Below are 19,583 nucleotides of genomic sequence, written 5' to 3' on the forward strand. Positions count from 1 at the left end.
AACTAATGAAAATCATCAATGACGTTTGCATCAAAATGAAAATATTATTTCATACCGATATTTACAATTTATTAATTTTTTTTTTTGCGCGTGTGTTTGTGTTTTTTTTTTCATTGTAAAAGATAACTGAGATAAATTTATTGTTATATTTGAAAACATTTCGGAAATTATGTGAAAACGCTTCAAAAGAAAAACATTCAGTGATATTTATCACATTTAGAACTAATTTGTTAAAAATGATAAATTCTTTCATTTATATCAAACTTACAGGGACGCGAAATTGTCGATTATATGCATCATCAGTGATTTATCATGGTTTACAATAACATATACTGTATGAATCACTCGAATAGATATCAGTTTAAACCATATAATAATATATGTATACTCTCAAAAAATTACTGTATCTTACTCGAACATGGTAGTATTATTTTGAAATGATTTTCAAGTTACAGGGCTTATACGCGAAAAATTGGAAAAACTAAGCCAAAGTCAACATAATCATAGCCTTATAGGAAAAAAACTTTTTTTAATAGTTACAATTTCAGTATGCTATAAGATTGACTCAAGCCAAAGCAAAATGACAGAAATTGGTAAGAAAAACAATTTTAGGCCAAAACAGTGTATTAGCAACGATAGAGATTTTCTGTCTCTCCTCTCTCTCTCCCTCACAATATATTACATTTTACATATCCTTTTTAAAGGGATTTGTTTACATTTTATTGCTCAATGCTAGCAAGATCGTTTTTGACAAATGAAACACTTTCATTTCTGGTGCATTGTTTATGCCTCTGCATGCCCTAAAAATACAGAATACAACTAAATGTTATTGGGCCGTATCAGAGTCAAAACCTAGAATAGGCCTATGTATTCAACTATTTTGTTATACAAACTGTTGTTTTCACCTATACACGAAATAGTCCTAGACCATGAAATATTGAATACCAAATTATTTTTTCTATCCAGAAGTTGACTACTCAAAACATTGATAGAAAATGAGCTTTTGAATTCTCAAAATAAGCAAAAGATAAATTAGTATACCACATGGCTCACATACACCCCCCCCCCCCCAAATAACCTCAAAAAAATATACAACTTCTGCTTTGGCAGAATAATTAATTGCAATGTACAACATATTTGGCCATATTTTAATAATTCCCTTTTCATTTAAGAAAATTTACGCGAATTTTGTAGGGCAAAAGTAGAACAACAGCTAGAAAGTAAGACAAAAGTAGGATACTTCGCCAAAAAGTAGGGCAAGGGAAAGTTCCGAAGTTGGAATGATTTCACCCCATATTTTACGCCAAAAATTTCGCTACCTGTGCAATTGCGCACGTCTAAATACAGCCGGGTAATTGACAACTTGCAAACGCTGTGAAAATTATCATTGAGTGGACACAAAATTCAATCTAATACATTACCAAAGTCATCCAATGCTTCGGATAATCATCGCGTTGAAATTTAATATATTTGGCATGTAATATTACTTCAATAGATCAATTTTATGGCCGATTTTTGTGAGGCTCTATACGGCAACTTTAAGGGCCTATATAAGCAGTACAATTTTTCAGGCGTTCTATATACGTGTCATTAAATATGAAAAACATGATCAGCTCGAAAAAAATTGAGCATTTAAGAGAGGGTAAAAATATTGTAATATTAAGTATTTCCTTCTCCACTAGTGACATTTCAATTAAATTTCTAGGTCTCTCAGATCGGAATAATAAATAATATAATTTTCTTTCCCTCAACTTAATTTACAAGTATTTTATTTTTTTCAATATTTTTAACATTTACCGTTTTAAAAAAAAATATCATTAGTAATAATATAACTCCCGTGTATCCTCTACTGTGTGTAGTTAAAAATTTAAGCTTACATTTACTATAATCAAGTCAGTATCGGTATTATTGTCAGTAGGGCTAGAATTGATCGGAAGGTATTCATATCACTGCATGTATTTAAAATAGTTTGAATGGTTGGTATTTTTATCAAGATAAAATAAAAGTGGGTATATAATAAAGGATACGTAATGCCATCATCACCACCATCATCATCCCATCGCCAAGCAACCCTAAAAATGGCGAAAAATCCAAAGAACTTGGATAGATGAGAAAGAGTTTTGAGGCACAGACACACACACACAGAGAGAGCAGAGAAAGAGAGAGTTTCCACTTCAACAGACCAGAATAATTGTCGAGAATCGGGTGATTCGAACCCAGAGTACTTTTCTTTACCGTCTTTCTCTTCATTCGCGAGCTAATCACCAAGTTTTTCCGTTAGAAACGCTAACGAACTCTGTGTTTCTCTAAGCGAGAAGCAATCACCAAGTGGCCTTCTACCGAACCACCATCAGCCACCGCCAGCCTCTGATCCATCATCCACTTTGGATCGCTTCACAAGTGCGAGTGAGTGTGTGTGTGTAAGTCGGAACCTCAATACACAATTTCTCTCGATTCTACCCTCTCCCAACAACAAGGGAAACACACACATATAACGTGACTCCAGTTAGAGTGAGGGATTATTGATTATTGTTGTTATTAGTGCTAATCTGTTAATTGACACCAGATTAGAGAAGAACGGGGGGAATTAGTAATTCGAATTATGAACGCCAGAACTGGTGCTCGGTTTTGAAGTTGCTTCCACCTCAGCGATTTGCCGGTTCAACCAATTTTTTTTTTTAAATATATATACCCATGGTAAAACAAATTCTTTGGTAAAAGGGTTACTCCGACATTCGTTTCTAGCGGTTGGAAGTTATTGGTAGATAACTTTCTCTCTCTCTCCACGGTATGGTTTTCGTTTCGATTATTGATGGACCATATTTAGTGACGTCTCTCAATGCAGGAAAAAATAATTATCATTTATACATGACCTGATGTGAAAATTTATTGAAGTTGGACAAAAATCGTTAATTTTTGGGATAAATGGGTGTAATTTTAACGACCGATGGATCATTGAAATCTCTCTTTTGTTAAGACTCGAACAGGGGGGTGGTCGGGAATCAACAAATTTTCTTCTTTTTTTCCAATTTTTGCGTATGATCTTAATTAAAAATCAGTTTATTTAGATATACAGAAAGCGGTAGTTGCAGAGAGAAATTTGGCCAATCTTGCCATTTTTTGCCCATGAGCCTCACTAATGACTATAAAGTGTTAATTCGTACTTAATCAAAGTACTATTTAAAAAAAAAAATTAGAATCTCTGCTTCTGCATTGAGGAAAATTACCAACATTTTTGTGTACAGTACTGTTCCTTGTAGCGTGTTGTTTTGATGAAAAATTAATTTTAGTGACACAATTTCATGCGCATGCAATCCCCCCCCCCCCCATAACTTCAGGCCATTTATGGTAGAGAAGGAATGGACAAAAAGAAAGACAGAAAAAAAGAAAGGTCCGTGTCTTGCGGAAGTGCCACCGAATTTCCCATATGTAGAAATGTACGGTGCGGATCTGTCTATACACCCACTACAATTTCTTCTAGCCTCCTTCCCCCCTCCCCAATCATCCAGAATCCCTCCTCATTCTATCCTTTCTACTAATTTAATAGGTTTTATGGGTAAATTTGGCAAGAAAATTTTTATAAATAAAGTCGGACCCCCTGGGCAAGATTTTTGTCAGCCTTTCTCTCGTGAGGGTTCTACACAACGCTGTCTTAACATCAAGAGTTCCTGGACATAGTGATGTTCTGGAGTCTACGTGCTTCGCTGAAAGTTGCAGCATACATATTTGAATACTTACTGCTGCTGGAAAACGAGATGGCAGATTTCCTCATGTCACCTCTCCTGGCAACCTCTGGATGCCCCCCCCCCCACACACACACACCATGCGTTTAGATGGCCGTGGTTATAAGGGCAGTTCTGCTTTACTTTCTGAAAGTAGTCAAAAATTTATCTCACCATGTTTAACTTGAATGCTTTCTATTTCCACCTCAAAACCTATTATGAATCGCAATTTCCATTTTAATTTCACCCGTGCCCAGCCCCGCCCCCCCCCCCACAAAGAATATCCGAGAACTGCACGGGAACTATGCCCCCAGGTTGAGAAACAGTGCTCTAGTTCAGGATCAATGAATCAAAGACGACTTAGTCGACCAGATATTCATCAGGTCGATGAGTTAATAAGTCACTCTTCGGAGACCAAAAATATGACCTCGTAAGCGGAGTGACTCGTTGAAGGAGCAAGACATGAACACGCTTATTCCTGTCTCTCTATTGACGCATTCATGCAGAAAAAAAACCCCAATTTTTTTAATTATTCAAACGAGGGCAGTCTCCGATAATATTCTCGGCGTACACGGGCTGCACTCTGTTAACGATGACTGGGGAAATCTTTGTCTAAAAGAAGGCCCTATTGATGCTAGCCTTTACGTAAAAAATACTAAGCATCATATACAAATAAAATTTACATATTTGAGATTTTTAAAACAATCTCGTCAGGTGTTGAATTTTCTTCAAGCCGCAAGCAAGAATTTTATTTTAGCTCTTATATATGCCGTATCCGAAATGGATCCCTCAGTTTTTGACCTCAGATATATAGGTTGGTCGTCCGAACTTAAGCCAACAACCACGTCCCCCAGAAAATAAGTATTCTCTCGTCTCCCCTTTTTCCCCTAGGCAGCCAACCCATAGGAGCAAATACTGAGCCTTGTATTGCTTTCTTGGTCCATTTAACGCCGCCCCAACCCGTGGGCTGTACGAGATGGACGATATACCCCCCTCGAAGTGCGATGTATACTTGTGATAATATAGTCTGACCTCGACACAACGTCGCGCGTTTGAACCGTATAAAAATGACATAAGCAGGCTGACTTGAAAACGAGTAAGTCCGATTAGCTAGTTATGTTAGAAGGAACCTCTAAAAACTGACGTTGTGAGCGTGATGAAACGTTAAAAATAATTGGGTAATACAGTTGAACCTTCGGTATAACGTCAGTTCTGGAGAATAAATGAAAGCGACTTCTTTGCGGGCTGACTTATCACAGAGTATTTCGATTTGCTAATTATGTTCGCAGAGAAGCATTTAAAAAACATAGTTGCGGGCGTGAAAACGATCGGCGTTATACCGATGTCGGTATATCAGTTCAAGCTAAAATTTAAGAAAAAAAAAGGTTTGCTTTCCTAAATGAAATTCGATAGATTATTAATTTATTTCCGGTAAAAATATCGGTGAGGAAACAAAAACAAACGTAAATTTAAAAAAAAGGGGGGGGGAAGTGTATATAGAACTGAATCTCATCATAATTCCCCTATATTTATTACACTTCTAACCAATTAAAAAGAAATAAATCCTCAAAAGCCATAACACCATAAGAAATCGAATCGAATAGTAATCATTCATGATTATAAGTCGAGAAATATAAGAAATTTTTGAATGAAAAAAACAAAACAAAAAACAACAGAGTGTCTGGGATATATTCAATGGATATCCCTTCGCAAGCGGCTTGTTATTTTCATGCTTGAAGATCCTGATGATGTTGATGATCATCATGATCACATACCATTGATTTACGATGCAAAACTGATTGACATTTCGAGATTATTTAGAGACAAAAAAAAAAAAACAACAAAAGATCAAAGAACTCAAAGCTGTAAAAAAAAATAAATAAAAGTAAGTAAAAAAAAGAGACGTCAACGTCTTTGGAAACCGTGATTATTTAGAAATCAGTCAAGAAACTGATGATTTTCCGTCTCATCCTTAGACGTCGAGAATTCGAGCACCTAAGTCTGTATCTCTCTTTCATTCATTCATTCATTCATTCTTTTTTCTTTCACTCCAGTCACCACGTATAGACCTCTAACTCATAGGGAAAACGACACTCTATACCTTCACGCATCCATTTAAATATCCATTTGAGAAATCGTATATATTTTTTTCTTTCTTTAAAAAAGAAATAACTTGATGGTGATCCACAGACCGAGACGTGGCCTCATTTGATGACGTCATCAAAAACCAAATGTTCACCCTACGGTAGCACCCGGCAATCAAAGGTGCCTTCCCTTCATCTTATTCTTCTTTTTAAGAGAGAGAGAGATGACGAGCACAAAGAATATAAGAAGGTTGATCTCTTTCTTTTGACTTGATCTCGATCTTGGTATCTTGTTTCGAGACATTCGCGGATTCACCTCTTCTTTATATTCACTGGCTTAATGTCTTTTGATGGCAGGTGCTTCTTTTGTTTTTCCTACTTATTTCAGTTTTTTTTTTTTTTTAAGGGGGGAAAAAAACCCTTATATAGTGGAACCTCGTTTATACGTCTCTCGGTTATACCACTTTTACGTTTATACGATGTTTAGCTTCGGTTGCAGTTGGTTCCTATACATTTTATTGTTAAAATAATTCATTTATTCAACGCTTTCACTTCGACTCGAACTCCGAATCTTTTGAAAAAATGTCATTTTTATATCCATTAATTGCGTACAATTTCTGGAGACCGCGGGTGTTCAACCTTTACGAGAGTGCGGGACACTTCCCTGACTTGAAACGTGTCGCATGCCACTTAATTAAGTGTTCTGGAACAGGTCCGCGAATCACTTCAGTGATTTACAAACGTGCCGCGAGTCACTCGAGTGATCTGGAACTGGGCCGCTCTGATTTGTAAATAAGCCGCGAGCTGCTCAAATGCTTCGAAATTGTGCCGCGGGGTGATCTGTTGATATTCCGAGGACCACTTCAGTGATTTGGAACTGTGACGCTGGTCACTCAAGTTTTCTGGAACTGCAGCTCACTTAAATGCTCTGAAACTGCCGGAGGTCACGCAAGTGCTCTGGAATTGCCGCAGGTCACTCAAGTGCTCTGGAATTGCCGCAGGTCACTCAAGTAATCTGTAAATATGCCACGAGTCACCTGAGTGATCTAAAAATGTGCCACGGGACACTGTGATGTGGAACTGCACTGTGGGTCACTTACGTCATCTAGAAATGTCGCGTAGTTTATTTTTAGAAGATAAGGTTTGAGATCGAAGACTATGGGATCGCGGATTAGATGACTCCCAGGGCGACATTTGCCCCGCTTCCATGGGCTTAGCATATACGCTGCACACAGTCAAAACGCAAGATGCAACCAAACACATTGAATTTATTTGAATATTTTCAAATATGGAAATTTTCTATGTATGTTGAAAAGGGGAGGGGGGTGGGGGCTATTTTTGTCAAAGGAGCCTCAGTTATGCGACACACGCATTTATACGACGTTCTGACCCGGGTTCTTGAACGTCGTATAAACGAGGTTACACTATATTACGTGGGTTTATTTCTATTTTTTTTTTTTTTTTACATCGAATAAAGTGCGAGTTTTTTTACCAAATTTCTTTTTCTCCCTTCGAAATTTCTAAGTTTGGTTCCGAGTGGCTTGCCGAAGTTTGTCACCGAAATTGCGTAGAGAGAGGTTGGGGTAAGAAATCTGAAACCTGTTCTCTTTTATTCTAGCCTTTCCTCTCATCATTTCTGCCCCAAAGGTTTGTCATAGTTTAAAAGACAATGACTCTGGTTAATGAGTATCGTTACGTTAAGGTGGCTCCAATTGACGTGCATTTTTTATTTTTATTTTGGTATTCTACTCGATCTAAAAATGTCCATGATGGCGAAAAAAAAGAGAGGGTTATCGTATTCGAGTGGTGGCTGTAGGAATATTTTAAAGTGCGTTGACATCTACTGAAGTGAAGTCTCGAAAATATTCGAGTTATAACGACCTTGCTTTATTTATTTATTTATTGTGATTCATTTGATTTATTATCGCGTGTCAAAATGTAATTTTGATAAATTAGTTTCATGTGTTTAAGCTTGTTTTTTTTTTCAACGTTTTTTCAGAGCACTTGTTGTTTCTAATTTTTTTACAAATGTATTTTGACATTTGATTCACTATCAAGAATGCACATAACTTCTGTTTTAAATTTAATGCGTAATAATTTATGTGATTATATATTTTGTGTCAAGTGAGTCTACGCAAGTTTCGACCCAAATTAAAAAAAATTGTATTGAGAAATATTTAGATACTTCTCTTGACCAGCCGAATTATCTTGAAATAAAGAAAAATGACCATTATGTACGGAATTCCTTCTTCAACGAGAAGTAGTTTTTATGGAAATTATAATCTACATTTTTTTGGTGAATGTTTTAACTTCAATGCTTCATTCAAAAAAGCTTTTCTAACACAATGCTTATTTTAAGAAAAAATTTCTAACAATGCTTATTTTAACGATGTTTTAACAATGTTTTTAACACTGCTTATTTTAACAATGTTTTAACAATGCTTATTTTAACAATGTTTTAACAATGCTTATTTTAACAATGTTTTAACAATGCTTATTTTAACAATGCTTATTTTAACAATGCTTATTTTAACAATGCTTATTTTAACAATGTTTTAACAATGCTTATTTTAACAATGTTTTAACAATGCTTATTTTAACAATGCTTATTTTAACAATGCTTATTTTAACAATGCTTATTTTAACAATGCTTATTTTAACAATGTTTTAACAATGCTTATTTTAACAATGTTTTTCTAACAATGCTTACAAACAAAGCTAACAATCTTAGCAAAAGTTAACAATGCTAACAAAAATATAAACAATTCGTCTTTCAACAATTTTTTTCTTTTTAAAAATGATTTTGCCAATGAACTTTCTCCTAACAATGATCTCTAACAATATTCTTCGTAACAAATTATTTTAAACAATATTCTTCGTAACAAATTATTTCTAAGTCTATTCAATAGGTTTCCTCCATCAGTCCTCTTTTCGAAGGAAAAAATATCTTGAAATAAATTTCCATCAAAGATTTTATGGCAGCTTATTCCTTAACAAAAACTTCTCTAACAATGATTTCAGTTTTTCTTCCAATAATGCTTCTTTAAAGAGATTTTTTTAATGTTAAAGCAGCAGAGAATTTATAACAATGCAAAGAAAAAAAAAAGTAAATGTATTCCTCAGCATAAATAGAATAGGAATTTCCATCAACCGAAACTATATGTGTCGTATAAAAAGTACGGTTTTATACAACCATTGAATTTTAAACACATTGATTTTATACACACGCCAAATAAAAATATTCTTACTTCTAGGTTCCCTTGGACCGTCAACAGTAACTTTGATTGCTTTCACGTATGTGGCTACCTGAGGTGGACTTGTGCTCAGAGTTATCGTCAGGGAGAAGCTCTTGCCTACAAAAAATAGATAATATTAAAATAAATCTCAGTTACTTCTTTCACTTCCATTTATAAAAACTATAATTAAAATTCAAACGTGTTTAAAGAAAATTTTATCATGAGTAATTTCGATAAAGAACACGATTTTTTATATATGGGCAAATGTTTTTTTTTATATATTGAAAAATTCAATCGTTCATTCGCGGTAAAATGTTATTGTCGTGTGCTTATCATGAAATCTCTAAGTATTGGCCAGTAAAGTACATTGTTTAGGGAAAATGCCGTTACCTTAATTACTTGAATATCGCACAAATGTATTTTAGACATTCCCAACTTTTTTGTTTTTAATGTACAATAATGTGGATTTTTAGCATGCATGAATTTTGTATGTGCGTGTGTGTATACAGGGTGAATCTCACCTATTCTGCCAAACAAACGGGGGTGATAGTAGATGAGCCCAAGTGGATTATGAAACAGCTACCAACTCTGCCTTATCTCGAACCGTTTCCGAGTTATGGTGGATAATCGATTATGGAAAGAAAATGCGTGAAGTCTGAAATAACACGGATTTGTAAAGTTTTTGAGAGACCTACATACAAACTAAGCACATATTTGGAAAGAACGGAAAAATCCTGTAAGAGATGACATCATTTTCATCATCGAAATGTCTGGATTTATTGGCGATCTATAAGCGCTGAAAGATTGGCAAAGTTCAAAATCGAATTGTCACCAAAGATTTTAATTGATAATTCCGCAAACACCATTCTAGCTACAATTGGTTTAAGGAAAATTCACCGCCAGCAATTCACTGCCATGCAATTCACAGCTAGAGAAATCCACCACCAAAAGACAAAGGATTCTATGGGTATGCTTGAATTGGGGGGGGGGGGGTGATGAGAGAAAATTTTTGAAAAAGGGAGCGATGGAACAAAAAGTACGGGGAACTGATTTAGATTGTGTTTTCATCATTGTTTGTTAAATTAAGGTTAGAGTTGGGAAATTTCACTATAAAATCTAGATACTTACGATATCTAGATACATAGCGAAACCTAAAGCCGTGTTTTCCTAGGGGAAGGTTCATCTGCGAAGCGAGAACCGAATAGGACCATTCCACGTCGGCATTCCACTCAATCACGCTACGCATTCGTTTTAGTCTAGCGTGGCGCATCAGCTCATGGGTTGCTATATAGTATATGGCCCTAATATCATCTATTCTGTCGTCCGCATGCTCCAGTGTGAAGGGAAGGGAAAGAAAACACAACAAAAATGAAGAGAAGATCGGCGAAAGCGCGGCGTACGACGCATTTGACTCCACGAGAAGCAGTCGCCCAATCACGCCTGACGCAAAGCGCTGTCATGAGGCGTATTGCGCTCTGTAGGAAAACAGTCGTACTGCTTTTCTTATTGGCGAGTGGACGACGTGTCGCACTGAGTGATTCACGTTGCACGCGGAGTTAAAAATCTCCTCCTAGAAAATCCGGTTCAAGATGGGAACCTGTCTTGAACGAAATTGATAAATAGTCCGTTTGATGTACAGTGCTTTGGTGTGCATGTTTATGAAAAACGGTGATCTGTATAAAACGAAATATTATTTCATTCTATTTTTGTTTCGTACAGGTTTCACTGTATTTAGGAAGAAAAATAAAATCGGTCATTCCAGTGACAAAATGCACCTGTTGAAAGTGATGTAATCAAATGCTTAAATCTATTCACAACAAAATCCATGTGTCGGGATGTATAAAAAAACAGCATACTTAGAAGACCTCACTTATTAGTAAGCATCAAGATGGATACTAAACATGGCCTGCGGAAGTCTAGAATTTATGACAGAGCAAAAAAAAAAACCTTTACGGCATAACTACTTAATCGCTAAACAGAAGCGTCGAGAGCAATTAGGGCTCGCCCGAGGGTCTTTCCATCGATACCTTTCTCCATGGTTTTCTTCTCCCTTCTACATATTCTTTTTTTTTGTTTTAGGCTGCACCGTACGTTCCAGGCCCACCAAAGCAGTGCTCGTTGGGCAAGTTTGCGGTCGCAGTGTCCTTGTGGCTACCCAACGAATGCATTAATGATTCGTCTGATGTTTCATAATTTCGGGCATCATCCCACCTCCTTCCAACGAAGCATAGCTTAAGGTGGACTCTGGAGGGGAGTAGGGCAAAGTATTTACGTATATAAAAGCTACGTGATCGGTACGAAATTAGCGGCAGCTATAATCTAGAGTGTTTGGTCGCCAATAGAGAAAAGATAGAAGAGAAAAAAAAGAGAGCCGTGTAATCATCCCCTTTAATCTAGGGCGTGTGATTGCAGAGTCATTAATCTCTATGATGTATGTGAGTTTGCGCGTGAGAGACTGCGTGATCTCGCGTTTTCTTCACGTAGACCACTCTGGTTTCTGTGGTACTCTTCGCTTTCTCTCCCCGCTGTACTTACCTCAGGTATTATAAACTATGTCTATTCCAGCCCCCAACCTATTCGAAAACCCGCGGTATCGTTTCATAATCTCGTTTCAAGATCTAAGCAGCGTCGTCACGAGCAGTAACTCAAATGGCCGGGGCCCCCTGAAGAAAATGACATGGTTTGTGATTCTCGGTGAATCACTTAAGCGAATTTATTTTCCGTTTTTCATTTTTTATTTTTGACCCGGTTCAAAAGGATCCGATAATTGGATAGAGGGCAGCAGTGCGGTGGAAAAAGAAGTTCGAACCTGAATTTCTGATGAACGTCGAAATACGAAGCGTGGAATCGGTTTTGATGTTAATGTTTCCGAGCACTATTTTCGTACCGCTATAACATTGCCGAAAGTCTCACGGCATGAAGCGGAAAGGTTTTCGGCTTTTTTCAGGCTTGGATGATAACATACATTGTTGTCGTTGTATACTTTAATGGTGATGTTAATGTGGTTAAATAACCATTGAAAAACATTGATCGATGGTGTACTGACGTAATTGGTTGATCGTAATCGGAACAATAAGTCGCACAACGATGCACTCACTGCACTAAATTTCTCTTGCTACTTGTATCTCGATTTTTCCATCATAGTTTTTATAAGTATTTGAATATATGAATCATTACGCGAACCATGGCTATTTTGTGTCTTATTTTTACTGATAGTAATGGATCTATAAACAGCATAATCCTCTAGAATTTATTCCCTATGATCCCACATTTTATACTGATAATACGACTAAAAATTATTTGGGGTAATGCTTAAGCAAATTACCATACACATAATAATTTTTTATTACTCGTAATGATAATTTTTTAGTTATCCCTGATGTTTCTATCATTCTTAATGATATTTTTGTATTGTCCCTGATCACTAATGTCGCTATTCAGGCATATGAAAATCGTATATTTTTTCAGATTCGCAAAGTATGTATACCATATAACAACGTATAAAATAATCATAACTTCATCAGAATACAGTTGAACTTGATTAATTCGAAGTTCAGGATCCGTAAGCTGACTACGAATTGCAACTTCATCATCCACGTTCACATAGGATAATAATTATCGCTTATTAAAATTTTATCATATCAGTTACGAAAGCGTTTTCCAACTTTCAATTATTTATAATCATAATTTAATTGATCTTTGCTACTACATTATTCCACTGTTCCGGAGTCAGCATATCTGTAGAATTTCTTGACCATGTTCAAAGCCCAATGTACGGAAGCAGTTCATGATCATCCGTTACGAAACTGTTTCCCAGATTTGCTTATCTGTCTTATGCTATTGCTAAGGTGACGCATCTGACTCCGTAGTGGATGAGACACTTTTTTAGATACGTGATATTCAATTATGAAGGTAATAAAGATAAGATGAAGGTAATAAAGGTAATAAGATATTTAGAAGAACATTTGCACGAGATTAAGACAGAGAAAGACGGCACGGATGCTTCTCATGGGAGAGCTACTTTACCGCACGCAAACTCCGCTCATACATCCCCATACGGCAATTTCCAACCTGGGTGGAAATGAAAGCACCATCTATCGGATTTAGAATTTTCAAATTTTTAGTAGTGTTAGAAAATTTGATGTTCAACATCTTGATTGAGAAAATTATGAAAAGACTGACGTGTGTCTTGTCATAAAATTTTTGAAATTAAATTTGCTCATATAAAAAAATCATGATTTTTTTTTGCCCCTCTCCGATTTCGAATTTTATATATATATATATATATATATATATATATATATGGTATAACTCATTTCCTGCATTTCTTTATTAACTAGATCATACAATTTTTATAATGTGTGTGTTGTTTTTTTAGAAAACTCAGCACAAACGGTTTTTCGAATAATTCATTAGATTTTAGGATTGTTAAAAACAGTGTGGCAACACTATGGTTTTTCAATCTCTACAATAATTTCCAGATGCTGTTAAAAATAGCGTTCTTCTTGAACAATTTTGAGATTTCCTTTTTACAATTGTGTTAGATTCTATGTTTTTTGAAACTGTCACACAACAATGGTTTTTCGCTATCAACAACACTTTCCTAGATAGAAATACAAAAACAAAGGTCACAACAAACACATTTCCCGACTAGGTAGCATTATGCTGTTAAAAACACGGTAATAGGTTTAGAATCGCAACACTTTCTAGATGCATTATACTGTTAGAAAACAACAATGGTTTCTCAACCTCAACAACACTTTCTAGATACAATATACTGTTAAGAAACACAACAATGGCTTTTCAACCTCAACAACTTTCCAACAGCTGCCATTATTTTATGAATAATTCTCTTGTAATGGTGATTATATTCGGTGATTGTTGGAACTGTAAGACAACAATGGGGTTTTCCACTGCGATAAATCTTTCCGGATGCTGTTAAAAATTGCATTATTGGATAACGCTTTTTATAAATGTATTATTTTATAATGGTGATTCACAGCACAGCAATTGAAACTGTCAGATAACAATGACTCTTATATAAATACAAACACAAAGGCCACAACAATCAAATTGCCCACGAGGTGACTGAAAAAAAGATGCCCATAAAAAATATAGATAACATATAATAAATTCTTCAATGTCCACAACATTTTCCGAATGCATTATACTCTTCAAACACAACGTTGTTCAACAATTTAATGAAGTTTTTATTTTATAATTGTGATAAGATTTTCGACAATTGTTAACAATGATTTTTCATCTTCAACAACAGCTTTCCAAATGAATGTCAGAGATTATCGAAAATAGACATAGCATTTTATATAGGACGAGGTGCATGTGTGGATTAGTATTCTGTCAGACCAGACAGTACCCGGGCTCGATCCCTTCCGGGAGTACTCTAGTATTGAATTAGTTGTATTTGGTATAGTCGTCACATCTCTTAAAGGTATCTACAGGCTAGGAATTTTACTAGCCACCCCCCCCCTCCTCCTACTAGCATAAGTGGCGTTGCAGGCTCTTCTTCAGCGTAGGGAGAGGGGAGAGGGTTGGGATCAGTTTTGGGGGCGGATTTTCTGCCTCCACTCTTCCGCCTATGCTAACAATATAAAGTTTTGGGGAACGATTGGGGAGTCGATCGCCCCCTGTATCCGCCTATGAGTATTTGATGTACATTTTATATCGAGTTTATGATACAAAAATTTTAAACTAATAAGTTTGATCCAGAACCTAAGGGTACGGCCATGTCAGAAAATACGCATTTGACATGGTGTGAGAACGCCATTCGCTTCGAATACAAGCATTTCATTAGCAACACCGAACGAAATGATTAATTAATGTAGTTCATTTATGCAATAAATAAGAATTCGTTATTTATTTCGAGGAATCGAAGAATAAATTAATTTCAATACTACAAATAATAATTCACATTTTTGGGAAGAAAATAGTGCCTTTTTTTTGAGAAAATTTCTCAGCATTTTCCGATTAAAGTTTTATCATACATTACCATGCTTTCTAGTAGCGTGCGCCTGCCATTCCTCCACAAAATACCCAGTAATCTAATTTATTTCTGTGTTTCTTAGAGAGAGAGGAAGAGACTCTCGTATAACATCACCACTCATCAAACCCAAATCTTCGAGTTTCTTTCCGAAAACAGAACAAATGGATGAATTTCCTTGGCGCTTGGACGATTAGGAATAACTCACACAAACTCTGCCAAAAAGATGAGGAATCACAATTCCCGCAAGATCTCGCGTCACTTCGAAATTGAATTTGTTTCTTTGAAGTTTAAATATTTGATTAGCCACTGCTTTTGCCCGAGACTGACTTCAATTGCTGCAGTTTCCACGACAAGAGGTTCGTTCGCTCCTCGGTACTTCTTGGCTCGGTTCTAAGGGGTTAAATAGAGTTGAAGAGGAATGAATGAAGGAAGGGCCTTGGAAAAAAAAAAAAGAATGAGAAGCTAGAAACTAGTTGTTTGGAAGCTTTACATTGTAAGTAGGAAGGGGAGAATAATTTTTATTTATTTATTCTTTTTTTTTTCATTTATCTCTCCACCCCATCAAGATGGGAATCCAAGACAAAACTTAACTCTGTACTGGCGCTTTAATCCTGTTAAGGGGTGACGAGAGACAGAGATGCCTTATCACACAGTGACGACACCCACAACAGGCATCGGCTGTTGGGGAAAGGGAATGGAGAATACTAATTGGGCCGATTCTAAGAGAATATATCCTAGACTCTGAGCCTGACAGTGTGTGTGTGTGAGTGACTCACTGAATGATACTTAGAGGGATGTTGGAGGGAGACAGACTCTCACAGAGAAAAGTCCTCGTTACGTACAGTGGGGAAAAAGAACACAGGCAGGATTTTTCTTTCAGCCGTGATGGCAATCCCGATTGAAATTAGAAACCTCGGGGCCGAAATTAGCGGCTTTGGATATATACCCCCTTTTCTATCTCCTCTCTCTCTCTCCCTACTTTACCTGGAAAATTACAACCAATTTCAAAGGAGATTACACATATCGCCGACCAATAAGCATAATTCGATTATGCCGCTCTTATTTTACAAATGATCATGATCCATGATCATTTGTCATAGAGTCGCATACAACAGACAATATTTTCGTGGAATTTCTGCCTTGACGCTTTTACGTTTTGTAAAAATTTAAGAGTTTCTGGCATTTATGCTCATTTCACTTTTTTTTTTCTACGCATCCCACTACCGCAGAAATCCATACTTCCTGACTCATATGTAACAGGAATTTGAACGCTTTATATATGTGGTGAACTTTGAAGCAGTAGATCAAGGGTGTTCAACCTTTAGGAGAATGAGGTCCACTTCACCGATTTGAAAACGTGTTGCAATTTACAAGTTTATTTAAGTGATGTGGAACAGTGCCATAGTTACTTATGTGGTCTGTAAATATACCATGAGCTACTTAAGTAAGATGTAAATGTGCCACGGGTACTGAACTGACAGGGATCACATAAGTGATCTGGGAATGTGTTGATAATTTTTAAAAAATGAGGTTTGAGGTCGTGGGAAACATTTTGCCCATGGGTCATGAGTTGAGCATGTGTGTACACTGTAGATACTTAGAGCAAAACATAAAATGAATCAATGAGGCATTTCATATTTTGGCTCAGTCGGAAAAAAAGCATTGTATCATAGAATCATACTTGTCTACAAATACATGAAAACCGGACAACGTTTAAACATACAGGCATATACCGGAATATAAGCAAGTATAGTGAGAGTCCGGTATAGCGAAGTATGGTTTATAACGAGAATCTCGCTATAACAAGTGATTGTGCAAGAGGTAATGGTAAAGATAAAAAAACTTTCATCTTTAGCGAATTGAAAAAATTGAAAAAAAAATTCTCTATAACGTGAAAAGATTTCTCCCGCGCGAAAAAACTTTTTTTCGCGTTTTTTTTCTTCTTCTCTTTCTCTTTCTTAAAAAATTAAACTGTCGGTGACGCTTATCATTGCGCATGCTCCTCGTGAACATTACTTCGAATACTTCTAACAAAGAATAGACTCGGAAATGTAAAATTTTTTTACCTAAATATTATATTATTTTCATACTTTTCCACTATACACAGACGGGATATACGACGATTTTATTTTTTCTATGCGACGACTTTTTTTCTATCCCAGACACAAAGTGACCGCGGTCACTGAAAGGGCTTGCTTGACCGAGAATTACAGTTTAAAGTCTTTTATACCAACGGCTGAACTAATAACTAAAACCTTCCGACTAGCGGAAAAATTTTAACAAGTATGCAGACACACACACGAAAGTGAACGGTGATACAAAAATTGAGAATTTCAACTATTTTGTTGGTCAGCTACATTGGCAATCTATGCAGAAACCTCTTGAGAGAATCAACTGATGCGAGATCAAAAGTCAACTTCATGACTGAAGTTCTGATCATTCACTAATATTAAAACGAAATGATCTAAAAGACGTTTTGATGGCGATAAAACAACAATTTTCAATAATTTATAACCTTACAGAGCAAAAAATTATACCTCACTAGTAATGAGAAGTCTATTATCACGGGAATTTTCAGCGTAATTTTGTGGGTTGTAATAACGGATGTTTGACATCACGACCCAAGAAACGAAATTTGCTAAGAATGACCATTCGTTCGTGTAAATTCTGCTATTCTGCAATTTCTAAATACAGTCAACGCTCGATATAACGACTCCCTTCGTCCCGTTGAAAATGGAGGGTATGAGGTAATGTTAAATTGGGAGGGTCGTTATATCACGAAAGTAAAACATATATGATAGTCGTATTATGAAAACCGTTTGGGACTTATCCTGCCGGTAGTTGTATTGGAATGGTCACTATAACGTGTGGTCGTTATGAGGGCCGGAACTAGGAGGAGGCAGGGAAGGGGGAATTGCCCCGGGCGGAAAAATTTAGGGGGGGGTGGCAGTTTTATGTGGGAACAAAAACACCGTTATAAAATTATCGAATTTTAAAATTGTAGGGGCGGCAAAATTATGTTTGCCCCGGGCAGCAAAAACACTAGTTACGGCCCCAGTCGTTATAACGAGCTTCGACTGTATTTATATATCAGAGAGCCTTCTATATTGCTGCTTATCGTGGAAATACTCTTACATTGCAATTTCATGCTAGACCGGATACAGAAGGGTGGTACGATGGGAACAATTTCTCCACACCACCCTAAACTCATAAAACTTCAGCTTCTTTCTCCCGGTCTCAAGTGGAATTTAACAATGTTAATAAGCTCTCTCTGGAAAAAAGTAAACTTTGGTCAAAATAAGCACTTTTACCAAAAAAAAAAAAGAGACGTGCTGACCGAATAACATAAGAATATGGTCATTCTACCCATTACTCTGCAAAAAAAATTTGTCCCATCTAATGCCATAAACTCATCTCCGAACAGCCGATAATGTTAATAAAAAATTTTCCAACCCCCTTGCATCCAACACGTAGTCAAAACATTGTTTTCTTTCGGGTTACGAATTTCGCGAAATCTCATAAATTTCCTTAAACTGCAGCGCTTACACCCGTGTGGCGCTTTTTTTTTCTCCAAGCTAATAAGTATTGAATCAAGTTTTTCCCCCGATTTTCCAAAAAATAATAAGAAAATAATTTTTTCTATTCACTCCTTATACGTAATTTATGGAATTCCTCATGAATCTTTGATAAATTTTGATGAGCGGATCTTATTAATGCATTCTAATTAAGGGCTGGTTAATCGAATATAAATTCATTTCTATCACTTTTATTAGCTTGAGTTGGATATCATACACTAAGGGATGGAAAAAAACATCATCAGATATTCTCAATTATTAAAAAAAAAAAATCGATATTATAGTAAATGGCATAGAAGTAGAAATTCTGCACACGTTTCTATTTCCATATTTATTAGCGGAATAGAGGACGGCAAAAAAAAAAGAGGTAAGGGAATAACAATAATAAAAAATTCGGTTACATATGCGTGCATTTACATTCATGATATCATAGATTTGTGTACTTCCACATGATTAAATTAAAAATTAATTAACACTCTCCGCTGGTATTTCACTCCTTTTAATAAGAGAAAGCTAAAGAGCAAAAAAAAAAAATATATACAGGTACGTAATGTTACAAAATAGTACATCAAAAAAAAAATTAAAAAAAAAAAGAATTACAAAAAATTCATAAAAATCTATTTATTTATTTAATTCAGAATTCGTTAATTAAGGAATGGGGGGAAAAATCATTAGCATTTTCGACTGGAATCCACCCTTTCACCGCAATTAGTGATTTTACGCTAACACAACAGCATATATATATATTCATATGCTAATACAGTGGGCGCGATGGAAGTGAAATTCATGAGAAACGGCAACGGTAAATGGCAAAAGCTAATTATTAATGAAGTTTGCAAAAGGTGAAAACAACAACAAAAAATTGGATAGAGTGGAAAAAGAGGTAATCATGGCATAATAATATAATGATAATGAAGGAAAGAAAGATAATATATTAAAAAAAAATATCCACCGAAAAATTTAAG

The 19,583-nt window shown here is 35.9% G+C and overlaps 1 protein-coding gene across 2 annotated transcripts in view; it reads right to left on the reverse strand.

Moving 5' to 3' along the window:
- LOC149076415 (uncharacterized) overlaps nucleotides 1-19,583 on the reverse strand; it is a 106,438-nt gene that overhangs the window by 63,134 nt on the left and 23,721 nt on the right. For both annotated transcript variants that reach the window (XM_089243970.1, XM_089243971.1), the window contains exon 2: nucleotides 9,055-9,159. In XM_089243970.1, the coding sequence (XP_089100096.1) occupies nucleotides 9,055-9,159 (105 nt within the window). The remainder of the gene's footprint in view (nucleotides 1-9,054; nucleotides 9,160-19,583) is intronic.

The sequence above is a fragment of the Pholcus phalangioides genome, unplaced genomic scaffold, assembly GCF_987345545.1.
Source record: "Pholcus phalangioides strain wild (caught in Gottingen) unplaced genomic scaffold, Ppha-v1.0 ptg000015l_1, whole genome shotgun sequence".
Classification (NCBI taxonomy): Eukaryota; Metazoa; Arthropoda; class Arachnida; order Araneae; family Pholcidae; genus Pholcus; species Pholcus phalangioides.